Source organism: Hyaena hyaena, unplaced genomic scaffold (assembly GCF_003009895.1).
Source record: "Hyaena hyaena isolate Hyena2069 unplaced genomic scaffold, ASM300989v1 scaffold_879, whole genome shotgun sequence".
NCBI lineage: Eukaryota > Metazoa > Chordata > Mammalia > Carnivora > Hyaenidae > Hyaena > Hyaena hyaena.
In genome coordinates this window covers 403,522-421,439 of record NW_024081510.1, presented here as the reverse complement: position 1 = coordinate 421,439, position 17,918 = coordinate 403,522, and the positions used below count along the sequence as shown (strand labels likewise).

The window sequence follows — 17,918 nt, the reverse complement described above, 5'->3', positions numbered from 1 at the left end:
CATGTACGAGGGGCGGGGCGAGGCCGGCGCCATGCTATGACGTAAAGACGCACCCGGCCATGCTCAATGTCGTCGACCTCCGCGGGCGCCGGCGGGGTGGCGCGGCGCTGTGACGTACGTCGCTGCGGGCGGGACTGCGCGGGGCTGAAGTAGCCCCGCGGGCGGGCGGCGGAGGCGGCAGCCCCTCATGCTGCGACGCCCGCTGGCCGGGCTGGCTGCAGCCGCCTTGGGCCGGGTCCCCTCGGACGGTGAGCGGTGGGCGGATGTCGGGGTGCGCAGGCCGCGGGGCTGGATCTGGGGCCTTTCTCGGTCAGCCCTCCCGTCGCACCGGGGACGCTGGTGTCGCGGAGACTCAGGGATTGTGCACGTGGGTCGTGCCGTGCGGCCCCTGTGGGCCGCCCCAGGGCTGGCCGGCCGCGGTCCCCGCGAGCAGAGCAAGGCATTGCGCTTGTCCGTGGACGTAGCTTGGCCCCTGTCACGGGCCGCCCTTCGCGCGTGCGTGGCCGCGCGGCGCAGGTACTTCTTGGAGGCTGCTTTTCTTATGTAGACGAATTAAAAGCTGGTTCCGCTGTGTTAGTCCTGAAAATGTAGGAGGGGATTTTCCTGGCTCGTGAAGCTCCAGACAGCTTGTAAAACCTCCGCGGCCCGAGGACCTCACGCTGGATGCCGTTGTGGACCCTGCAGCATGCGGAGGGGCGGAGAGGGGGAACATCCCGACACCCCTCTCCAAGGTGGGCCACACAGCACAGCCGAAGACTCTGGGAGAGGAGGGTTCTAAAGGCCCGTCTGTGGCCGCCCTGGGGGCCTTTGTGTGGCAGAGCCCCCGCAGTCTTCCCTGAGCTCAGGGAGGAAACCCTCCTGGTGGTCTGGCTCACTGCGCTTCAGCCCCTTCCCCCAGGGCAAACCCAGGGGGGTCTGGGACACGTGGAACTGTCCCCTCTGAGGTCTTCCGGTCCTTCCTGGCCTGCTCCCAGGGTCCAGCGCCACGAAGCGGTGCGGACCAGGGAGTTGGTGGCAAGCTTTTGTGGCTTACCGGTGTCCTAGGTAGAGCTCAGCTTCCATAAGGACCAGAGGCCTCAGTCTGGGCGGCTGGAAAGACGCTACTTTGGGAACAGGGAGAGGGAGTGAGTCTAGGTCATCAGGGTGCTGGTTTGGGAAGGAGCAGGGAGGCATGCCACCTCACCGTTCCAAGGGGAGGAAGGCCTAATGGAAGCTGAGTTGTTAGTGGCCAGTGTGGGCTGCAACCCACGGGCCGGGAGGACACAGGCGGAGGTCTGCCTGTGTGAGTCCCCTGCAGGCCCCTGGGCAGCACACCTCCCCAAAGCATGGGTTTGTGTCCACTTTTCTGTAAATCTTACACCACCTGGACCCCGGGCTGGTGGTGAGGATCCCGCGCGGGGGGGGGGACTTCATCCCCAGGAGAGGTCTGGGATGCGTGTAGTTTCCTGTCTCACCACCGACAGCTGAATTTCCTGCCAGCTGAGGGTCCCCCTGCTTCTCCCTTGTGGGAACCCCACACGCCAGCCGCACACAGCAGACCTGCTCACATCCCAGGTCGCTGTGGCACCTGGGACATGTGCAGTTTGCTCTCACGCTCGTTTAAGTACTGGGAACACCTTGGCCGGTGCTTGATCTTTGGCTAGAGCGAGTGGGGGCAGCAGTTATGAGTATCAGGTGCTGGCAGTTCTGATCGTTAAGACACTTGGTTTCTTCTTGGCCACACCCATGTTCCTTTTTTCTTTTTCTTTTTTTTTTTTTTTAAGAAGTGAACGGTTTGCTTCTGCTTTTTGCTGCATATTCAGTGTAGCTTAGAAAGCAGATCCAGAAATGGAAAGAGGAGCAGGAGGAAGGAGGCATCGTGGTATGACTAGGAGTGCGAGGACATGACCCCAGTCTCAGGAGGAGGAGAGGGCCATAGAGAGGGGAGCTGCTGGGAGCATCGGTATGGGGGTGGATGCCTCTGGAGTCTGGCTCCCGGGCCCTCCCTGGCCGTGCATGGGCCAGGCCTCAGTTTCCCCTCTGAGAGCAAGGTTGACTCCTCCCCTTGGAGGGCCTGGGCTCCCTCCTGCTCTCTAGTTATGCCCCAGGCCCTTGCCCGGTGCCAGAGTCCTGTACGGTGTTAGGTGGCCCAGCTTCCTCTCAAGGAAGGACTGATCCTGCCCTACTGGGGACAGGAAGTGGGAAGGAACATGTCAGCCTTTATGCAGTTTGTGGGGCCGCTAGGCTGTACCCCACAGCATAACCTCATGATCAAGGCAGACTGGGCCCTCCACCCCATGCGGCCTTTCTGGGGGCAGGTGTGACCAGCCCTTTTGGGCCAGATCACTTGGGGCATCCTGCTTCACAAGAGGGCACACTTGAGTGTGGCTGGGGTGCCATGTTCTCCAGCTCCATCCCAGCTGGGTGTGCTTCTGTCAAAGGTGGCTTCTGTCAGGACTGTGCCACCGTGGCCACTGGAAGTAGTGGCCACCCAGGGAAGGACTCAGTGCCCTTGGCTGGCTGGGCCCCACCCCTGCAGCAGGGCAGTGCCAGATGATGTTCCTGCCCCACACTGCCAGGGTTTTAGCCCTTGAGGGAGGGCAACAGGGTCAGCTGAGGCCCAGGAAGATGCCCTGCAGGGGGAGGCAGGCAGGCCACTCTAGTCCTCAGCCCACCCTGAGTGTGCACCTGCTACCCATGGCGGCCGGCTCAGGTGGTCGGGGCCTGGAGGGCGGGGCTCTGGGGACACACTCCAGGAACAGGGCGGAGGGCGGGGTGGCCAGTAAGACCTGTGGCACTTCCGTGTGTGCAGCTTGGCCCTCACTGAAGACTTGTCTTTCCTGGTGCGTTTGCAGTCCTGGGATGTCGGAGCTTCCGGGCAGGAACCACCCAGGAGTCTACCGCTGGGGGCTGTGGGGTGCTCGCTGGCATGTGGAGGGGCGGGGGCGGGGCCTACCCTGCTTTCCCCAGTGTCCCCAGCCCCCGGGAGGGTGCCTGAAGGGGTATCCTGGGGCAGAGGCACCTCATGAGGTCCGTGGTGGGGAATCCCTTGAGGTCATTCTCTCCCTGGAGCAGATGCTCCCAGATGGGTCCACACACATCTGCTGGGTTGTGGGTTTGCTGCTGTGAACAGGACCTGGGCAGCTGCCTGACCATCGCCCTGTGTCCCCTCCGGGCCACTCTGCCGAGAGGAACTCATGTTCCTGAGGCACCAGCACACCACAGGCTCCCAGGAAGACCTAAGCGGTGGGCTGGGTGGGCATGGGATAGACCGATCCCGCCCTCCACCCCCATCCCCAGACACACCCAGGGCCATCCTGCCCAGGAGAGGGCAGCAGAGGCGGCCCTGGGCCTATGGGTGGGAAAGCAGGGCCACCAGAGTTCAGTGGGGGGCTAGGGGGGAATCCTTGCTCGGTAGGACACCTGGGAGAGGCGTCACCTGGATGTGATGCTCAGCATGTGGCAGCTTCCTCTAGGTCCCTGCCTTTTGTGTATCCAGCAGGGGGTCCCTTCTCCATCCTCCCCAGGGCCTGTGCATATGGTGCGGTGGTCTCAGAATAGCGGTGCTTTAGCCAGATTACCGTGTTGGCCTACATCGAGGATTAGGAGAGCGGGCCCGCCCAGGGACCAGCAGACAAGCTGCCCTGGCTGGGACACAGGGCAGCCCGAGGGGAGTCTGCCGGCTGCCTTGGGGGCCCCCAGGGGGAGCCCTACAGGGGCCGGCAGTGGAGGAGGGGGCTGTACCAGCCCAGCACACGCCCTCCTGGGTGTCCCTGTGTGGCAGGGTGCTCCCCAACCCCCAGAGTCTGTACCTGGCCCTGTGCACGAGTCCTGAGCATGCCCGTGTCTGGGTGGGCAGGTTGAGGAGCAGCCTTTTCCTGTGCTAAGTGGGCGGGGCTGGCTGTCTTGGGAGGGATTTAGTGCTCAGAGGGTGGGTAGCGGGCAGGGATTACCACCCCCTGCCAGCTCTTCTGGAAGCACCCCAGGCAGGTTCCTGAGGCTGCACCCCACCTGGAGGTGGGTCCTGCTCGGCATGCTGGGGGTGGTCGGGTGGGCGCAGAACTGGGCGGCTGTCGTCTGCAGCTGCCCCTGCTCTCCGTCTTGAGCTGTGTGCTGGGGGTGATCCACCTGCCCAAGCATCGGAGGGGTGAGGAAGCTGTGGTCCCTTGGGGGTCAGCCCCCACATCCCACTGGAAGCTTTCAGAACAGGGCTCAGCTGCTGCTGCTCTGACTGAGGCTGTCTGGAGGAACAGGGATGGAGACCCTCCCAGGTGCCGAAGTCCAGGACTGCATGGCCGGGGAAGCCACATGTTTGTGGCTGGTGTGTGTGTGATACCAGCTAGCCCCGGGTGAGGCAAGGCCAGGCTGGCGCTGGGTTCCAAGTCCAGTGCACATGGTGGGGGCAGGGGCACCAGCTGCCCCACCCACTTCCAGTTCTGGATGCATCCCTCAGGCCTCGCTGATCTCCTCCCTCACCTGCAGGAATGCCAGGACCCAGACCTGTCGTCCTGAGTGGACCGTCGGGGGCAGGGAAGAGCACCCTGCTCAAGAGACTCCTGCAGGAGCATGGCAGCATCTTCGGTTTCAGCGTGTCCCGTGAGGCCCACTGTGGGGTTGGGGGGCCAGGCCTCCTGCTGACCCACCGTGGGGGGGGCCCCACACTGCACCCCCTGACCTAGAGCTTCCACAACTACCTGTGGGGGAGCCCTGCCCAGCCCTCCACCCGACCTGGAGCCCCCACACCCACCTGTGGAGGAGTGCCACACCCACCCAGAGCCCCACACTGTTCCCCCTGACCTGGAGCCCCCACACCCATCTGGAGCCCCACACTGCTCCCCCTGACCTGGAGCCCCCACACTATACCCCCTGATCAGGGCCCCACACTGTTCCCCCTGACCTGGAGCACCCACACCTGCCTATGGGCCGAGCAGGTCCTGTGGGGAAGGCCATACATGGCATGCAGGGGCTCCAGGTTCCCAGATCGGTCATAGGTGTTTGTTCCTAGACACCACGAGGGACCCACGGCCTGGAGAAGAGAACGGGAAAGGTGAGCTTACCCTTCGGCTTCTGTCTCATCTGAGAGATGGACCTTCTCTCCTAGCAGTGTCCAGAGCCCCCTTCCCGAGGCTGGCAATGTCCAGGCTCCTCCCTACCTAGGCTGGCAGTGTCCAGGGCCCCTTTCTGAGGCCAGCACTGTCCAGGTCTCCTCCAACCTTCCCTTGGGAAGCCGGAAGTTTCCAGGCTCTCCTTGGTGTCATACATGTCTGGTCCATGCTCAGTGCCCTCCATGTGGGGTCAACGGGTGCACGGGAGATGCTGGTTCTGGCCATACTTGGTGCCGGAGCCCCGGTGGTCTGGCCATGGGCAAGACTTAGATGGCCCTTCCTGGCAGATTACTACTTCGTGACCAGGGAGGTGATGCAGCAGGATATCGCGGCTGGCGACTTCATCGAGCATGCGGAGTTCTCCGGGAACCTGTACGGGACCAGGTGGGCCACACTTGGCACCTCCACGCCCTCCCAGGGGCTCTGCCTTCAGCTAGACCTAGGCAGGGAGCCTCTGGGGGTTGTCTAGGTCTGGGTAGTTGAAGTCAGGTACCTAGGCCTCCTCCTCCCGGCCACCTCTGTCCACCTGGCCAGGCCACAGTGGGGTCCGTGGGACCCTCTAGGGACTGGCACACAGTGAGGACTTGGGGAATCTGGGTCTCCTAGGACCACAGGCTGTACTCCACATTGGGGTGCCCACCCAGTCCTCAATACTTCTCTGCCAGCTCCTCCCACCCGGCTGAGAGGCCCAGGCCAGCCGGTGTCCCCAGCCTAGTCCTGAGCCACTGGCGAGGTTGAGCCAGAGACCCCATGAGATTACTCTTGCTCCATCCTAGGCTCTGGGTGCAGCTGGGCAGAACAGTGGGCTCCCTGAGGGGGTTCACTGGGGCTGTTGGGCAGGTGCCTGGAGCCCCGGGGCTATGCAGTGACAGCCAGGGCCCTTCTGCTGCTTCCCACAGCCACCCTCAGCCCAGCAGAGGGCCCAGCACACATGTGCTTCTGGAATGGTGGAGGAGGTGCTGGGGTCCCAGTAGGTTCCTGAGTTCATGCCCAGCCAGGCCCATGCACTGCAGAGGCGCTCTCAGGCCTGGAAGGGCTGCTGGGCCCCAGAAGCCCCACTGAGCCGTCACCGCCCCTCTGTCCTCCAGCAAAGCAGCCGTGCGGGCCGTGCAGGCCATGAACCGCATCTGCGTGCTGGACGTGGACCTGCAAGGTGTACGTAACATCAAGAAGACAGATCTGCGGCCCATCTACATCTTTGTGCAGCCACCCTCACTGGACGTCCTGGTGGGGGCGGGCCCGGGCTGGGGGGCCCAGGGGCGGGGGTGGGGGCAGAAACAGCCAAGAGGCCCTGACCCTCCCCTGCACCTCAGGAGCAGCGGTTGCGGCAGCGGAACACAGAGACAGAGGAGAGCCTGGCCAAGCGGCTGGCTGCCGCTCGTGTTGACATGGAGAGCTGTGAGTGTGAGCACTGGCTACCTGCCGTCCCCCTAGGCTCCTCACCCACCAGGGGGACCCCCGGGGTGCTGGGTCACCAGAACTGACCCTACTCTCCCCCCTCCCCCACCCCAGGCAAGGAGCAAGGCCTGTTTGACCTGATCATCATCAATGACGACCTGGACAAGGCCTACCAGGCCCTGGAGGAGGCGCTGTCCGAGGTGGGCACTGCAGGGTTCGGGACTTCTCTGTCCTGCATGTGGGAAGAGGGGGCCTCTGGGCCATGGTGACACCCTTGTCCTTTTGGCAGGAAATCAAGAAGGCCCAAAGGACCAGCCATTCCTGAGAGGGACCGCCAGCTCTGGCCTCCCCAGTGGGGACTCCGCTCAACTCAGCCAGCACCTCCCTCGCCTAGATTGCCATGCCTGGAGGACCCTGGGCTCCCTTTACCCTCTCCTGTGGGAGTCAAGCCCATGTACTAATAAAAACTGCTAGGTAACTGTGTCTCTGAGCCTCTGGGTTGCTGTCCTGAGCCAGGGTGTTGGGGTCTGGGCCATGCACCTGTCCATTATGGACCCCCACTCCTGGCCTCCAGCCCTCAGCCTCCCTGGGGCTTCCTTTGCCCTTCCCCTAGGTCAGGGAGGTCAGCCTTGGGCTACTGGGTGGGGCCCTCATGGAGTAGATAAGGCTGCTGGAAAACTGTGCCTGGTGGAGGTGCCCTGAGGCTGTGGGGAGCAGGGCCCGGGGCTCGTCCTGCTTGAGCCGCTTCCTCTCCTGGTCTCAGCCTTGAGCTGGGCTGCAGTGGTGGCCACCACCCAAGGAGCCACAACCCCTGCATCCTGGGGACCTGTTTATACCCAGTGCTCCACTCCACCTTGTGCATGGTCCACTGGCCCCAGAAAGGCCAGGGCAGGGAGAACGCTTGGGGCCGTTGCTGGGGTTCCCAGATTCCCGGAGTCTCAAAAGACACCTATAGAAGACACTCCTCTCCAGTCAGGACTGCTGTGGCTTCTCCGTGCTGGGTGAGAGAGCTCCTGTCCCCAAGCCCTTTGTCCATGCCTAGGCCACGTTTCTGTGGTGGGATCCAGACAGTGGACACAGACCCAAGGTGGTGGCAGGGAGTGGTCAAGGAGGCTGGACTCCATCCCAAAGCCCAGATGCAAAGAGAAAGCAGGTGGGGGCCTGGCCTGGATCTGAGGGCTACTGGGCACCCCCCACCCCAGGCCTGAAGGCAGGTGAGGCGGGGCCAGACTGATGTACAGAGGGAGGGGGGGTGAGTAGGGGAGGCCCCTTCTCTCTCTGGGCCCTATCCAGCCCCAGGGACAATCGGGGATTCAGACCCCAGGCCTTGGGGGGAACAATGGAGCCCTTGAAGGCCCTCCCCCCCACATTGTGCTTGGTGGCGAGAGGTGGCCCTGGGTCGGGCCCAGGACCTAGCCAAGAACGCCTCGAGAGGGCCAGTGTCTACCCGGCTGGCAGGTGGAAGGGCTCAGGGACTCACATTTCCTGGCCTGGAAAAGGTAGGGCACTGCCCAGGGGCCCAGGTGTGGGTGGCCCTTTGGGGCTGAGCATCATGCACCCTGTCTGTGGGCCCAGGGTCTCGGGTCCAGGCTTGCCTCTCCTGACAGGGCCCGCCCTCTGTTGTGGTGGGGGCAGGGGGAACATGGCGCCCCAGGGGTTGTGCAGGCCAGCTGCTGAGCAGGAAGGAAGGGGAGTGCTCCGGACCTTCCCCAGCAGCTGGGGCTCCTCAGGGTGCGCTGGTCCGGCCAGCCCACACCAGGCAGCTGCAGCGTATCCTGAGGCCATTGGGCCTCAGTCTGCTCAGGGAGGCTGGGGAGGTAGACACACTCTAGCCGGGTGAATATACCTGCAAGCCCAGCACACTGCTCCTGACCTGGCCTGGAGCCTCCTCCCCATAAGTGCTCACGGGTGCCTGCTGGACCTCAGACTCTGGGTTTGGGGCACCAGAGGTCACAGAGAGCAGACCAGACCCCTGTTCTCCAGGAGCGGCCCCCAGTGTGCCACAGATGTGAGTGAGTTGTCTGGGTGGTCTAGGCAAGAATGGGGAGAAGGTGGGTGGCCTGGGCAGGATGCCAGGCCTGTGGCAAACTTCCCTGGAGAGGGTAGGTGGGCACAGCGATGGTGTGGGGTGTAGGGTCTGTACAGGAGGGGCCTGAGAAGGGTGGCAGGAGCTGAGGGAAGGGGGGAGGGAAGTGGAGGCACCTGGCCTGGCTGTGGGGGGGGGGGGGTGCGGCCTCCTGCCCTTGCCAATGGTGCCTGGGAAGGTCTGGAGGGTCCCAGAGTGGGGTGCTCTTGAGGTCCCCATGCCCAGGGCTCTCTCTGGATCTCCCTGCAGTAGCGGCCCCAGAACCACCATGACTCTCTCCCCAGTCACAGCCCCATATGGAGGAGGGGCTTTTGTGTGTGAGCAGAGAGTGAGGTGGGTGAGTGTGCTCATGCTTGTGTGTGCACCTGTGGACACATGTGGGTGCCTGCATGTGGACCAGCATGGAGTTGGGTAGGAGGGCGTCAGGAAGGCCCTAGGACCCTGTGAGGGTGGGGGCTTCTGAGTGCACGGGAGGAAGCCCTGGGCCTGTGACCCTAAGGGTGGACTGTGGGGGTGGAACCTATAGGTGGAGTGAGGAGCAGGACAGGGCATGAAGGCATCACCTCTGGGGGCTGGAGATGGGACAGAGGGGGTAGCCTGTTGGGCTGGGGAAGGGAGGAAGAGGAGGAGCTGGGGGATGAGCTGGGGAGGGGAGGAAGGGTGAGGGGCTGGGTAGGGAAGACTGAGGGGGTGCCTGGGGGAGGGGTTGGGGAGGAGAGACAGGGTACATGGTAGAGGAGCTGGGGAGGGGAGACAAAGGGGGCACCTAGGGGAGGGAGAGGGGGAGCCTGGGGGAAGGGCTGGGGAGGGGTATCCTTGGGAGCTGCAGGGGGCAGATGGATGTGGCAGAGGGTCACAGTTTTGGCGGGCAGCATAGGGATGCACAGTTTCTTCTGGGCCAGGTGGTCCAGGTGGAACCTGACTGGGGCATCTAGAACAGTGGTCCAGGGGCTCAGGGAGGGACATGGAGTACAGAACCCTGTGGAACAGCCACAGATCAGACCAGGGGAGACCTTGGGTGAGTCCTGCGGCTGAGTCAGGCCCTGGGCTCTGAGCTCTGAGTTAAGTTCAGGGCCATGCAGGTGCTCACATGTGAACGAGGGGCCACCCAGGGCTGGGCATGCTTAGGAAGGGGCTTGTCTCTGGCGCCCCGAGGTTCCCAGGAAAGGGTCCCACTGCATACCCAGTGAGCTGAGCATTCTGGGGGTGGGGGGCACTGGTAGCCCTGCCTCAGTGGGAGGAAGCCCCACTCTCATGAATGGGGAGTGCCCTGAGAGGGGCTCCTGGGAGGAAGCCCAGTCAGGGATTGCAAGGAAGTGGCTGGGCAAACCCTGTCCCTCAGCCCCCTTCACACCCCTTTCACTCCCAGGACCTTTGTCCAGACCCAGGGGCAACAGGAGCTTACCACCCTCCCCCTGAAGTCAGCCCCCTTCCCCCAGCCCTACTCCTGTCCCCTCCCAGACCCTGACATGCAGCCTTAACACCTGCTGCTGGATCCCACTGAGTGTGATCCGACCACACCTGCTCTGACACATCTGACCTGAGCACAGGTCCCTGCAAACCAGCACCCCTCCTCCCCACCAGGTGGTCACACTTCCTTCCGGCCAGGGTCCTTCCTGGGGCCTGCAGCCCAGGAAGGGCCATCAGCTGAGGTCCCTACTCCTTGCCTACAGGCTCCAGAGACATACCTGCCAGACAGGGCGGGGGGGGGGGGGGGGGGCACCTGGAAAGGGGGCTCCCAGTGATGGGGCAGAAAGGTACTGCAGTGCAGTTACTTTACAGCTCCTCATCAGTGCACCAGTGTCCTTACCTTCTCATGAACAGAAGTCCATGTTCCTCATTCTCTCTGTCCTACTGTCCTGGACTCCACCCAGGGTACCAGAGCATTTGCCCTCCAGTGCCCCCAGTGACATGTGGTCATCTCCCAAGGGTCCCCCCATGGTCTCTCCTGGCATATATTTGTCTGCAGGTTTTCATGTGACATTTAGTCACCTCTTAGGGTCTCCTTTAGGTCTCAGGTGGTATTTGTCTCCTGGAGGTGCCCCCAGGGTCTCAGTGTCACGTGGCCCTTGGGTCTTCTTGTCCACACTGCCATGTCCAGACCTCAGTTCCCTTGTGATCACACCCCTGGCTGCGTTGATGTCAGGTATCTGTCGCAGCCTCTACGACTGTTTCCTGGGGGCTTTCTGCAGAACACCTCAAGGGCGTGCACATGTGTGCTACAAACCAGCCTCTCACTAGGGTGGGGACTTTGGCCAGCATCCACTGTCCGTTCCTCCTTGCTGCGGGGGCTCTCTGGAAGGGCCCTTTTGAGAATGGGGAGCCATGTGGTGTGGGCTGCATAAACTGTGCAGAACTCTCTTCTCTTCCACTTGTTTACTCGTTTATATCAGTACGGACTCACATTTATAGTTCAGCATAGACGCTAGAACCCAATCCAAAATACTGCTTTACTCTGCTATTAACCAAATACATGCAGCTTCGGACACAGGGCACTCCTGCAACATGCTCCGGGGTCCCTCACTGTGTGTGCACACGAGCGTGTTTTGTGCGTAGGCATGTGCGTCTATGTGTGTGTAGCTGTGAGCTTATGTTTCGGTGCGTGTGTGAGCATGTGCGTGCTTGCGTACATCAGTGCGCGTGCATGCGTGCTTTGTGTGTCAGTTCGGGTGTGTCGCGTGGTCACTTGCATGCTTTGTGCATCCGTTTACCCATGTCAGTGCGTGGGCACACATTTGTGGGCCTCAGGATGGGGGTTGGGCATGGCCACTTGCCTGTTTTGTGAGTTGGTTCACGCGTGTCGGAGCCTGGGCAAGCGCTTGTGGGCATTGGGGCACATACAGCCATGTGCATATGTGTGCTTTGTGCGTCGGTGCGCACATGGGCGTGGGTGCCCCAGCTCGTGGGTCCTTGCTCTCCCACCCAAGCATGTGCCCTGGCATCTTTCCTGTCCCCAACCTGGCACCAGGCACTTCTCCATAAGCACCTTGTCCTTTATAGAGAGTGGAACCCCATGCTGTGCATGTTTGCTGCTTTGGATGTTTGCACATTGCCACCGTTTCAGCTGACGGGCAAGGGAATATGCGTCTGTACAGACCCATGTGCTCATTCGTGCCTGTGGCATTCCCTAGGGAGCCATCTTTGTCATGTTCAGCTAACATGGGTTCAGACCCAGGTCTCCCACACTAACCCACAACCACATGGGACATTCCAGCCGCCCCTAGCCCCCTCTTGTCTACAACCCCCAGGCAGTGAGAACCCTAAAGCTGACAGGTGCCCTCTGTGAGTCTCTGTCCCCCACCCAAAGGGAGCCTGCCCCAGTGAGCAGGGGGATGGAGGAGAGGAGCCTCGCTCCCTTGAACTCCTGCTGACCACGTTATCTCCTGAGCTGAGGGTCTTTGGGGCCAGCTCTGACGTGTCCTCTCTCCCTGACACACCTCATCTCTGGGGCTCTGACCCTCACACCTCAGGGCAGGGTCTGCCCCAATGCAGAGCTAGAGCTAGTCTGAGAGCCCTCCGTGCAGGTCTCCTCCAGTTGGCCATGGGCGTGGTGGGCACAAGTACACCCCAGAATCCGCAAACCCTACGTGAGGGTCCCCCACATGCCTAGAGCTGGTTGTTAAATACTACACACCAAGGTCTCTTCCTCTTCCCACTTCTCCTGGGGCTCTGTCTTGGGAGGAAGAGAAGAGGTGGGTGCCCTTCTGCCACCACTTTTCTGGATTCTTGTGGATTGGGACTGTGAGTGTCAGCCTCCTGTGATGTGGTCGGGGCAGGGACATATCCTGGAAGAGTTGAGGTTAGAAGAGGGTGGGGGAAGCACTGGGGGGGAGAAGGGGGAGTTCCTGCCTGAGATGGGGGGTAGGAGAAGGCAGCCTCAGAGGACTGGGTGTGCGTGTGCGACAGTATTAATGTGTACAGATGTGATTATGTGTGTCTTAGTGCTCATAAAATATCTGAGCAAACCTCTGTGCATTTTTTTTAAGTTTATTTATTTTGGGGGGAGAGAGAGAAGGAGAAGAGCAGAGAGGAGGACAGAGGAGAGAGAGAATTGAAAGCAGGTTCTATGCTATCATGACAGAATGGGGCTTGAACTCACGAACTGTGAGATCATAATCTGAGCAGAAATCAAGAGTCAGATGCTCAGATGACTCAGCCGCCCAGGTGCCCAAATATCTGTGCATTTGCTTGTCAGTTTGTGCACACAGGGCTGTGCATGTGTCTGTGGGTCTGTGTGCACCAATGTATGCATGTATGTGTCTGTGTGGCTCTGAGAGGGGCCTGTGTGGGTGTGCATCTGAGAAGCATGTGTGCCTGTGTGGCTCTGAGAGGGGCACTGGACGCAGATGTGAGGAAGGAGGGTCACTTCCCCAGGAACCCCAGCTGCCCCCTCTTCCTGCCCCCACCCACCGGGAGAGGCCCCAGCTGCATAAAGTGGAGCTTCCCCGGAGCCCCTGTCCATGTCTGCCTCTGCTGCTCTATCCTACACCTGCCCAGGCTGCCTCCCAGGCCCATTCCAGAGGCAGGGGGCCAGAAGCATCAGGGGCTCCTGTCCCCAGACTACCCAGAAGCAGGTAATGACCCTGCTGGTGAAGAAGGGAGGGTGGGCATTGGGAGCTGTAGCCCCTTCCCCCTTTCTGGAGGCACAGGGAGGTGAATGGCAGTGGGCTTCTCTCACCTGGCACAGGCCCACCCAGGGATCAGCTGATCTGCAAGGGGGACTGGTCTGGGATGTGGTGAGTGGCCCGTGGCTGTCTCCAAGTGCCACAGATGCCCTGGTGTCTGTGTGCCTCATGGGACCTCTCCCTCCTGGACAGAGGCCTGGCCTCACTTGGCTTCCCAGAGGGGATATCCCGGGCTATGAGACTACAGAGAGCAGGGTGGTGTCGGGACTAGAGAGGGAAACAGACCAGAGGGTTTGGCAGCAGCCCAAGGGCAGTAGGTCCCTTGAGGGGGGTATGAAGGAGTATGAAGGCCCTCTGTACAGACAGAGGAAGCAAATGCCCCGTGTAGGGTGTGGAGGAGGGAGCAGGGAGGGGTGCACTGCTGGGGCAGACTGGGGACAGAAGGGGCTGCAAGGTCTGGGGGCTTGGGGCAGATGTTTGGGGGGGGGCCAACGGGGGCTCCATGGGGTGGGTCTGGGGATGAGGGCCAGTGGGGTGGCTGAGGACCTGGGGGCCTAGAGGGGTCCAGGATGCTGGAGAAAGGACTCCATGAGACCCTTTTCAGTGGCCTGCACACTCCCTGGGGTTGAGGAGGGGGGCATGGATCTGAGCTGCCCTGAGTGGGGCAGGCCTTGGTTTCCCTGTTGGCCCCATGACCCTGTGGCTCCCTGGGCCTGGGGTGGGGTCTCCAGACCTGAGGGGTGCGGCTTGCAAGGGGCTGGGCTTTTCTTGGGCGCTGGTGCTGCTGCAGACTGGCTGCTGCCCAGCCTCTACCCACGGAGGACTTGGCTTCCAGTATCCGTCCCCAGGGCACAGTCAGGACCGAAGGTTGGCACGGCGCTCCTGGAGAGGCTGCCCTAGCTCCCCCTAGGCAGGGTCCCTGGCTCCGGGCGACCGAGGTCCTCCCCCCGCCCCATCCTCCCGCGACGCCCGCCCCGGGGTGAGTCCCTCCAGGCTAGCGGGTCCGGCTCCCCCAGGGATTGAGCTCCACTCCCGCTCCCGGTCCGCAGGTCCCGCCCCCCGCCCCTATGACCAACATGAGCTGGAGCTTCCTTACGCGGCTGCTGGAGGAGATCCACAACCACTCCACGTTCGTGGGCAAGGTGTGGCTCACGGTGCTGGTGGTCTTCCGTATCGTGCTCACGGCCGTGGGCGGGGAGTCCATCTACTCGGATGAGCAGACCAAATTCACTTGCAACACGCGCCAGCCGGGCTGCGACAACGTGTGCTACGACGCTTTCGCTCCCCTATCCCACGTGCGCTTCTGGGTCTTCCAGATCGTCGTCATTTCCACGCCATCCGTCATGTACCTGGGGTACGCCGTGCACCGCCTGGCCCGCGCCTCAGAGGAGGAGCGCCGCCGCGCACCTCGCCGCCCCCCGACCCGCGCGCCCCTGCCACTGCCGCCGCCGCCCCACCCCGGCTGGCCCGACACCGCTGGCATGGGCGAGGAGGAGCCCATGCTGGGGGGCCTGGGCGAGGAGGACGAGGAGTCGGGGGCGGCCGAGGGCCTGGGCGAGGAGGCCGAGGCCGAGGACGCGGGCGCGGTCAAGGGCGCAGGCGGGGACGCCAAGGCGGCTGGGGTCCCGGGTCCGGCCCGGCAGCACGATGGGCGGCGGCGCATCCAGCGCGAAGGCCTGATGCGCGTGTATGTGGCTCAGCTGGTGGCGCGGGCCGCCTTCGAGGTGGCCTTCCTGGTGGGCCAGTACCTGCTGTACGGCTTCGAGGTGCGGCCTTTCTTCGCGTGCAGCCGCCAGCCCTGCCCGCACGTGGTCGACTGCTTCGTGTCGCGGCCCACGGAGAAGACCATCTTCCTGCTGGTCATGTACGTGGTCAGCTGCCTCTGCCTGCTGCTCAACCTCTGCGAGATGGCTCACCTGGGTCTAGGCAGCGCGCAGGACGCGGTGCGCGGCCACCGGTCCCCGCCCGGCGTCCCCGGCCCCGCGCCACGCCCGCCGCCCTGCGCCCTGCCGGCCGCGCCCGCCGGCCTGGCTTGCCCACCCGATTACAGCCTGGTGGTGCGCGCGGCCGAGCGCGCGCGCTCCCACGACCGGGACCTGGCGAGCTTGGCGCTGCAGGCGCTGCGGGACGGGCACGCGTTGGAGGACCGCGACAGCCCGCCCTGCCCCGGCCTCCCTGCTGCCGCCAGGGGGCCCCAGCGGGCCGGCGCCCCTGCCTCTGGGTCGGGCAGTGCCACCTCTGGTGGCACGGGCGGGGGCCAGGGCAGGCCCGGCGCCAAGCCCAGGGCGGGCTCAGAGAAGGGCAGTGCCAGCAGCAGGGAGGGGAAGACCACCGTGTGGATCTGACTGCCCGCCCCTGAGGTTGCCTGAGCCCCTCCAGGCCATGGCTGGGGTGGGGGGCTCTAGGGGAAGGCCAGGGGCTGGATGCGCAGAGCTCAGGGCGCGGAACACCACCTGCCGTCTAGGGGGAACCTGCGAAGGGTCCCCAGCTCTGATCCCTAAACCCGGAAGGGTTTATGGGACTGTGGCTGCGGGGGAGGGGGACAATGTTCCTCCCACCCCCAGAGCCAGTCTGAGCCTCACCTGTGGGAGTGCTTGGCCCTGTCCTCTGAGCCTCCCTTGGACCCCTGGCTGCCTCAGGACAAGGGATCCAGCGCGGGTGTGTGTTGGGGGGAGGGGGCTTCACTTTCTCCTCTGCCTGGTCCCGTGCAGCAGCCCATGTGTGTCACTGGGTGGTGGGGGGTATGCCTGGCCTGCTGAACTGGGGGCACCGCGCTCCTCCACACTGCCTGCAGCAGCAAATGGGGATCCTTCCCAAGCATCCCCACCCCCAAACCACTTCTTGTTGTCCTGCAGAGCTGAGAGCACTCCTAGGTCCTTCTGGTACAGAAGGGGAAACCGAGGTGGGAACAGGCCGCAGAACGGGAACTGCCTCATCCTCCTCTGGGAGAGCAGGGCCCGTCCCTTCTGTGCTGAGCTTCCCCCGCCACGTCCCTCCCCTCCCTTATTCAGACAGAACCTCCAGAGCAAATAAAATAAAACTAACTTTTGTTTACAACCGCGTGTGTGGGTGCACATGGGGCATGCGCACACATAGTTTGTGTGTGCGCACATGTACGTATACCCCAGCGCGCACTCGTGTGAGTGTGCATGGGTGTGATATGTGCACATGTGTATGTGGTGTGTGCATGCGCACGTATGTGTGTGCACATGTATGTGTGTGTATGTCTGCCACGGCTCTCCTGGGACATGCAGCTCAGCTTCAGGCTGGCTGGGAGAAGCAAGGCTCAGGACAGTGGGTGCCTTTCAGTGCCAGGCAGCGGGCGGGGGGGGGGCTCAGCCGAACGCACAGATGCTGAGAACAAAGAACACGTCCTGGTGTCCACACTCAGGGTCTAAGGTTGGCCTGCAGTCACAGGCCAAAAAGGCAGAGGACAGTGGACGGCATTATCTGGATGCTGGTCACAGCCTGCAGAATGAGGGGCAGAGGTGGGCACACAGGTGGGGAGCCCCATCGCTCTTGACCCAGCTGTCCCCAGTCCCTCTCAGGCCCATAGCACCCCTCCTGGCCTGCAAACCCTCTTTGGTGTACCCACACCAAACCCCGGTCCCTATGTCTGCCTGCCTCTGATGCCAAGTGCATGCTGGGTCCCCGGGGGGAGCCCCACCCCAGGGAGTCCTGTAGAGCTATGCCAATTCAGATTCAGAGTGAACACCTTGCCTCTCTAAAGGGGAAGGCTCAGGGGCCCGCCAGTGTTGTCCTGAGGGAGGCCAGGTCTCTGTGTGTGGCCTGGGCCTCCTCACAGTATGGTGGCTCAAGAGGACCTGGCAAAGGCCAAGGACTCTTATCAGCAGCCCCCCAAGTCACACCATTTCCACTGCAGCCAAAGGCCTGTGGGATCCAGGAGCGACCAGGATCCTTCCTGGCAGGCATTTAAGAGGTACATATGGGATGGGAACACATGGGCCCTGCAAGCCTTAGTCAGCTGCCCCTCATGGATGAAGCCTCTCCCCCACAACGCCAGGGACTGCTCTTGGGAATCTGCACTCATTGATCCTTAAACCACAACCCTACCATCCTTCTATAAATCCCCTCAAAGGTGTAGCCTGTGCGATTTCCCTATCTCAGTCCCCTTTCCCCCCCACTCTCAATTGGTCTAGATACAATGTGAGGCAGTTTGGGTTACCAGGAGGCGGACTCTCCCCTAGGGCTGCTGGGGAAACTGGTTTGCTGTGGGTCAGGCTAGGTGTCTGTACCCAGTGGTTCCTGCCAACACCAGCCTAGATGTCACAGTGAAGGTGTGTTTTTAGATGAGATTAACACTGACAATGAACACACTTTGATAAGGCAGATTGGCATCCCTAGCGTGGGTGGGCCTCATCCAATCAAGGGATGGCCTTAAGAGCAAAGACAGGTTCCTGAAGAAGCCATTCTACATCCAGACTGCTGCTGCTGGTAATATTTCTGTCAGCCTGACTGGGCCCTGGGATTCCCAGAGTAAACACAATTCTGGGGGTGTCTTTAAGGTGATTCTGCATGATATTCACACTGAATCTTTAGACGGAGTCAAGCCCCTCCCTTCCCAATCCCCATGTGGGTGGGCCTGACTCAAATCAGGTGAAGGGCTGAGGAGAACAAGGAAGTGGAGAGAAAGGGAACTCCTTTTGCCTGAGTGTTTGGGCTGGGACCTTGCTTCCCACCTGCAGATGCCCTCAGGCTGGGCCG

At 62.3% G+C, this 17,918-nt stretch overlaps 2 protein-coding genes across 5 annotated transcripts; both read left to right on the top strand.

The window, feature by feature from the left end:
* Nucleotides 1-113: 113 nt before the first annotated feature.
* Nucleotides 114-6,967, top strand: GUK1 (guanylate kinase 1). 4 transcript variants are annotated; one of them, XM_039220276.1, is made up of 9 exons: nt 139-248; nt 578-731; nt 4,462-4,575; nt 4,985-5,026; nt 5,372-5,468; nt 6,173-6,311; nt 6,398-6,488; nt 6,597-6,682; nt 6,772-6,967. In XM_039220276.1, exons 2-9 carry the CDS (start codon nt 686-688, stop codon nt 6,805-6,807), a joined length of 651 nt encoding a protein of 216 aa, XP_039076207.1. In that variant the 5' UTR covers nt 139-248; nt 578-685; the 3' UTR covers nt 6,808-6,967. The 4 variants fall into 4 exon arrangements, with proteins under 4 accessions (XP_039076208.1, XP_039076205.1, XP_039076206.1 ...); XM_039220277.1 differs by lacking the exon at nt 578-731 and having other exon boundaries at nt 114-248; nt 6,173-6,239; XM_039220274.1 differs by lacking the exon at nt 578-731 and having other exon boundaries at nt 115-248.
* Nucleotides 6,968-7,897: 930 nt separating this feature from the next.
* On the top strand, nt 7,898-16,232 carry GJC2 (gap junction protein gamma 2). Its single transcript, XM_039220273.1, has 2 exons — nt 7,898-7,981; nt 14,243-16,232. Exon 2 carries the CDS (start codon nt 14,261-14,263, stop codon nt 15,536-15,538), a length of 1,278 nt encoding a protein of 425 aa, XP_039076204.1. The 5' UTR covers nt 7,898-7,981; nt 14,243-14,260; the 3' UTR covers nt 15,539-16,232.
* Nucleotides 16,233-17,918: the final 1,686 nt, after the last annotated feature.

Bases quoted from the DNA above. Each gene is read 5' to 3' on its own strand.
- GUK1 (XM_039220274.1), top strand. From the start codon at position 188: ATGCTGCGACGCCCGCTGGCCGGGCTGGCTGCAGCCGCCTTGGGCCGG. The intron at 5,469-6,172 runs GTGGGCCACACT...TCTGTCCTCCAG, and splicing joins GGGAACCTGTACGGGACCAG to CAAAGCAGCCGTGCGGGCCG. The intron at 6,312-6,397 runs GTGGGGGCGGGC...CCTGCACCTCAG, and splicing joins CACCCTCACTGGACGTCCTG to GAGCAGCGGTTGCGGCAGCG.
- GJC2 (XM_039220273.1), top strand. From the start codon at position 14,261: ATGACCAACATGAGCTGGAGCTTCCTTACGCGGCTGCTGGAGGAGATC.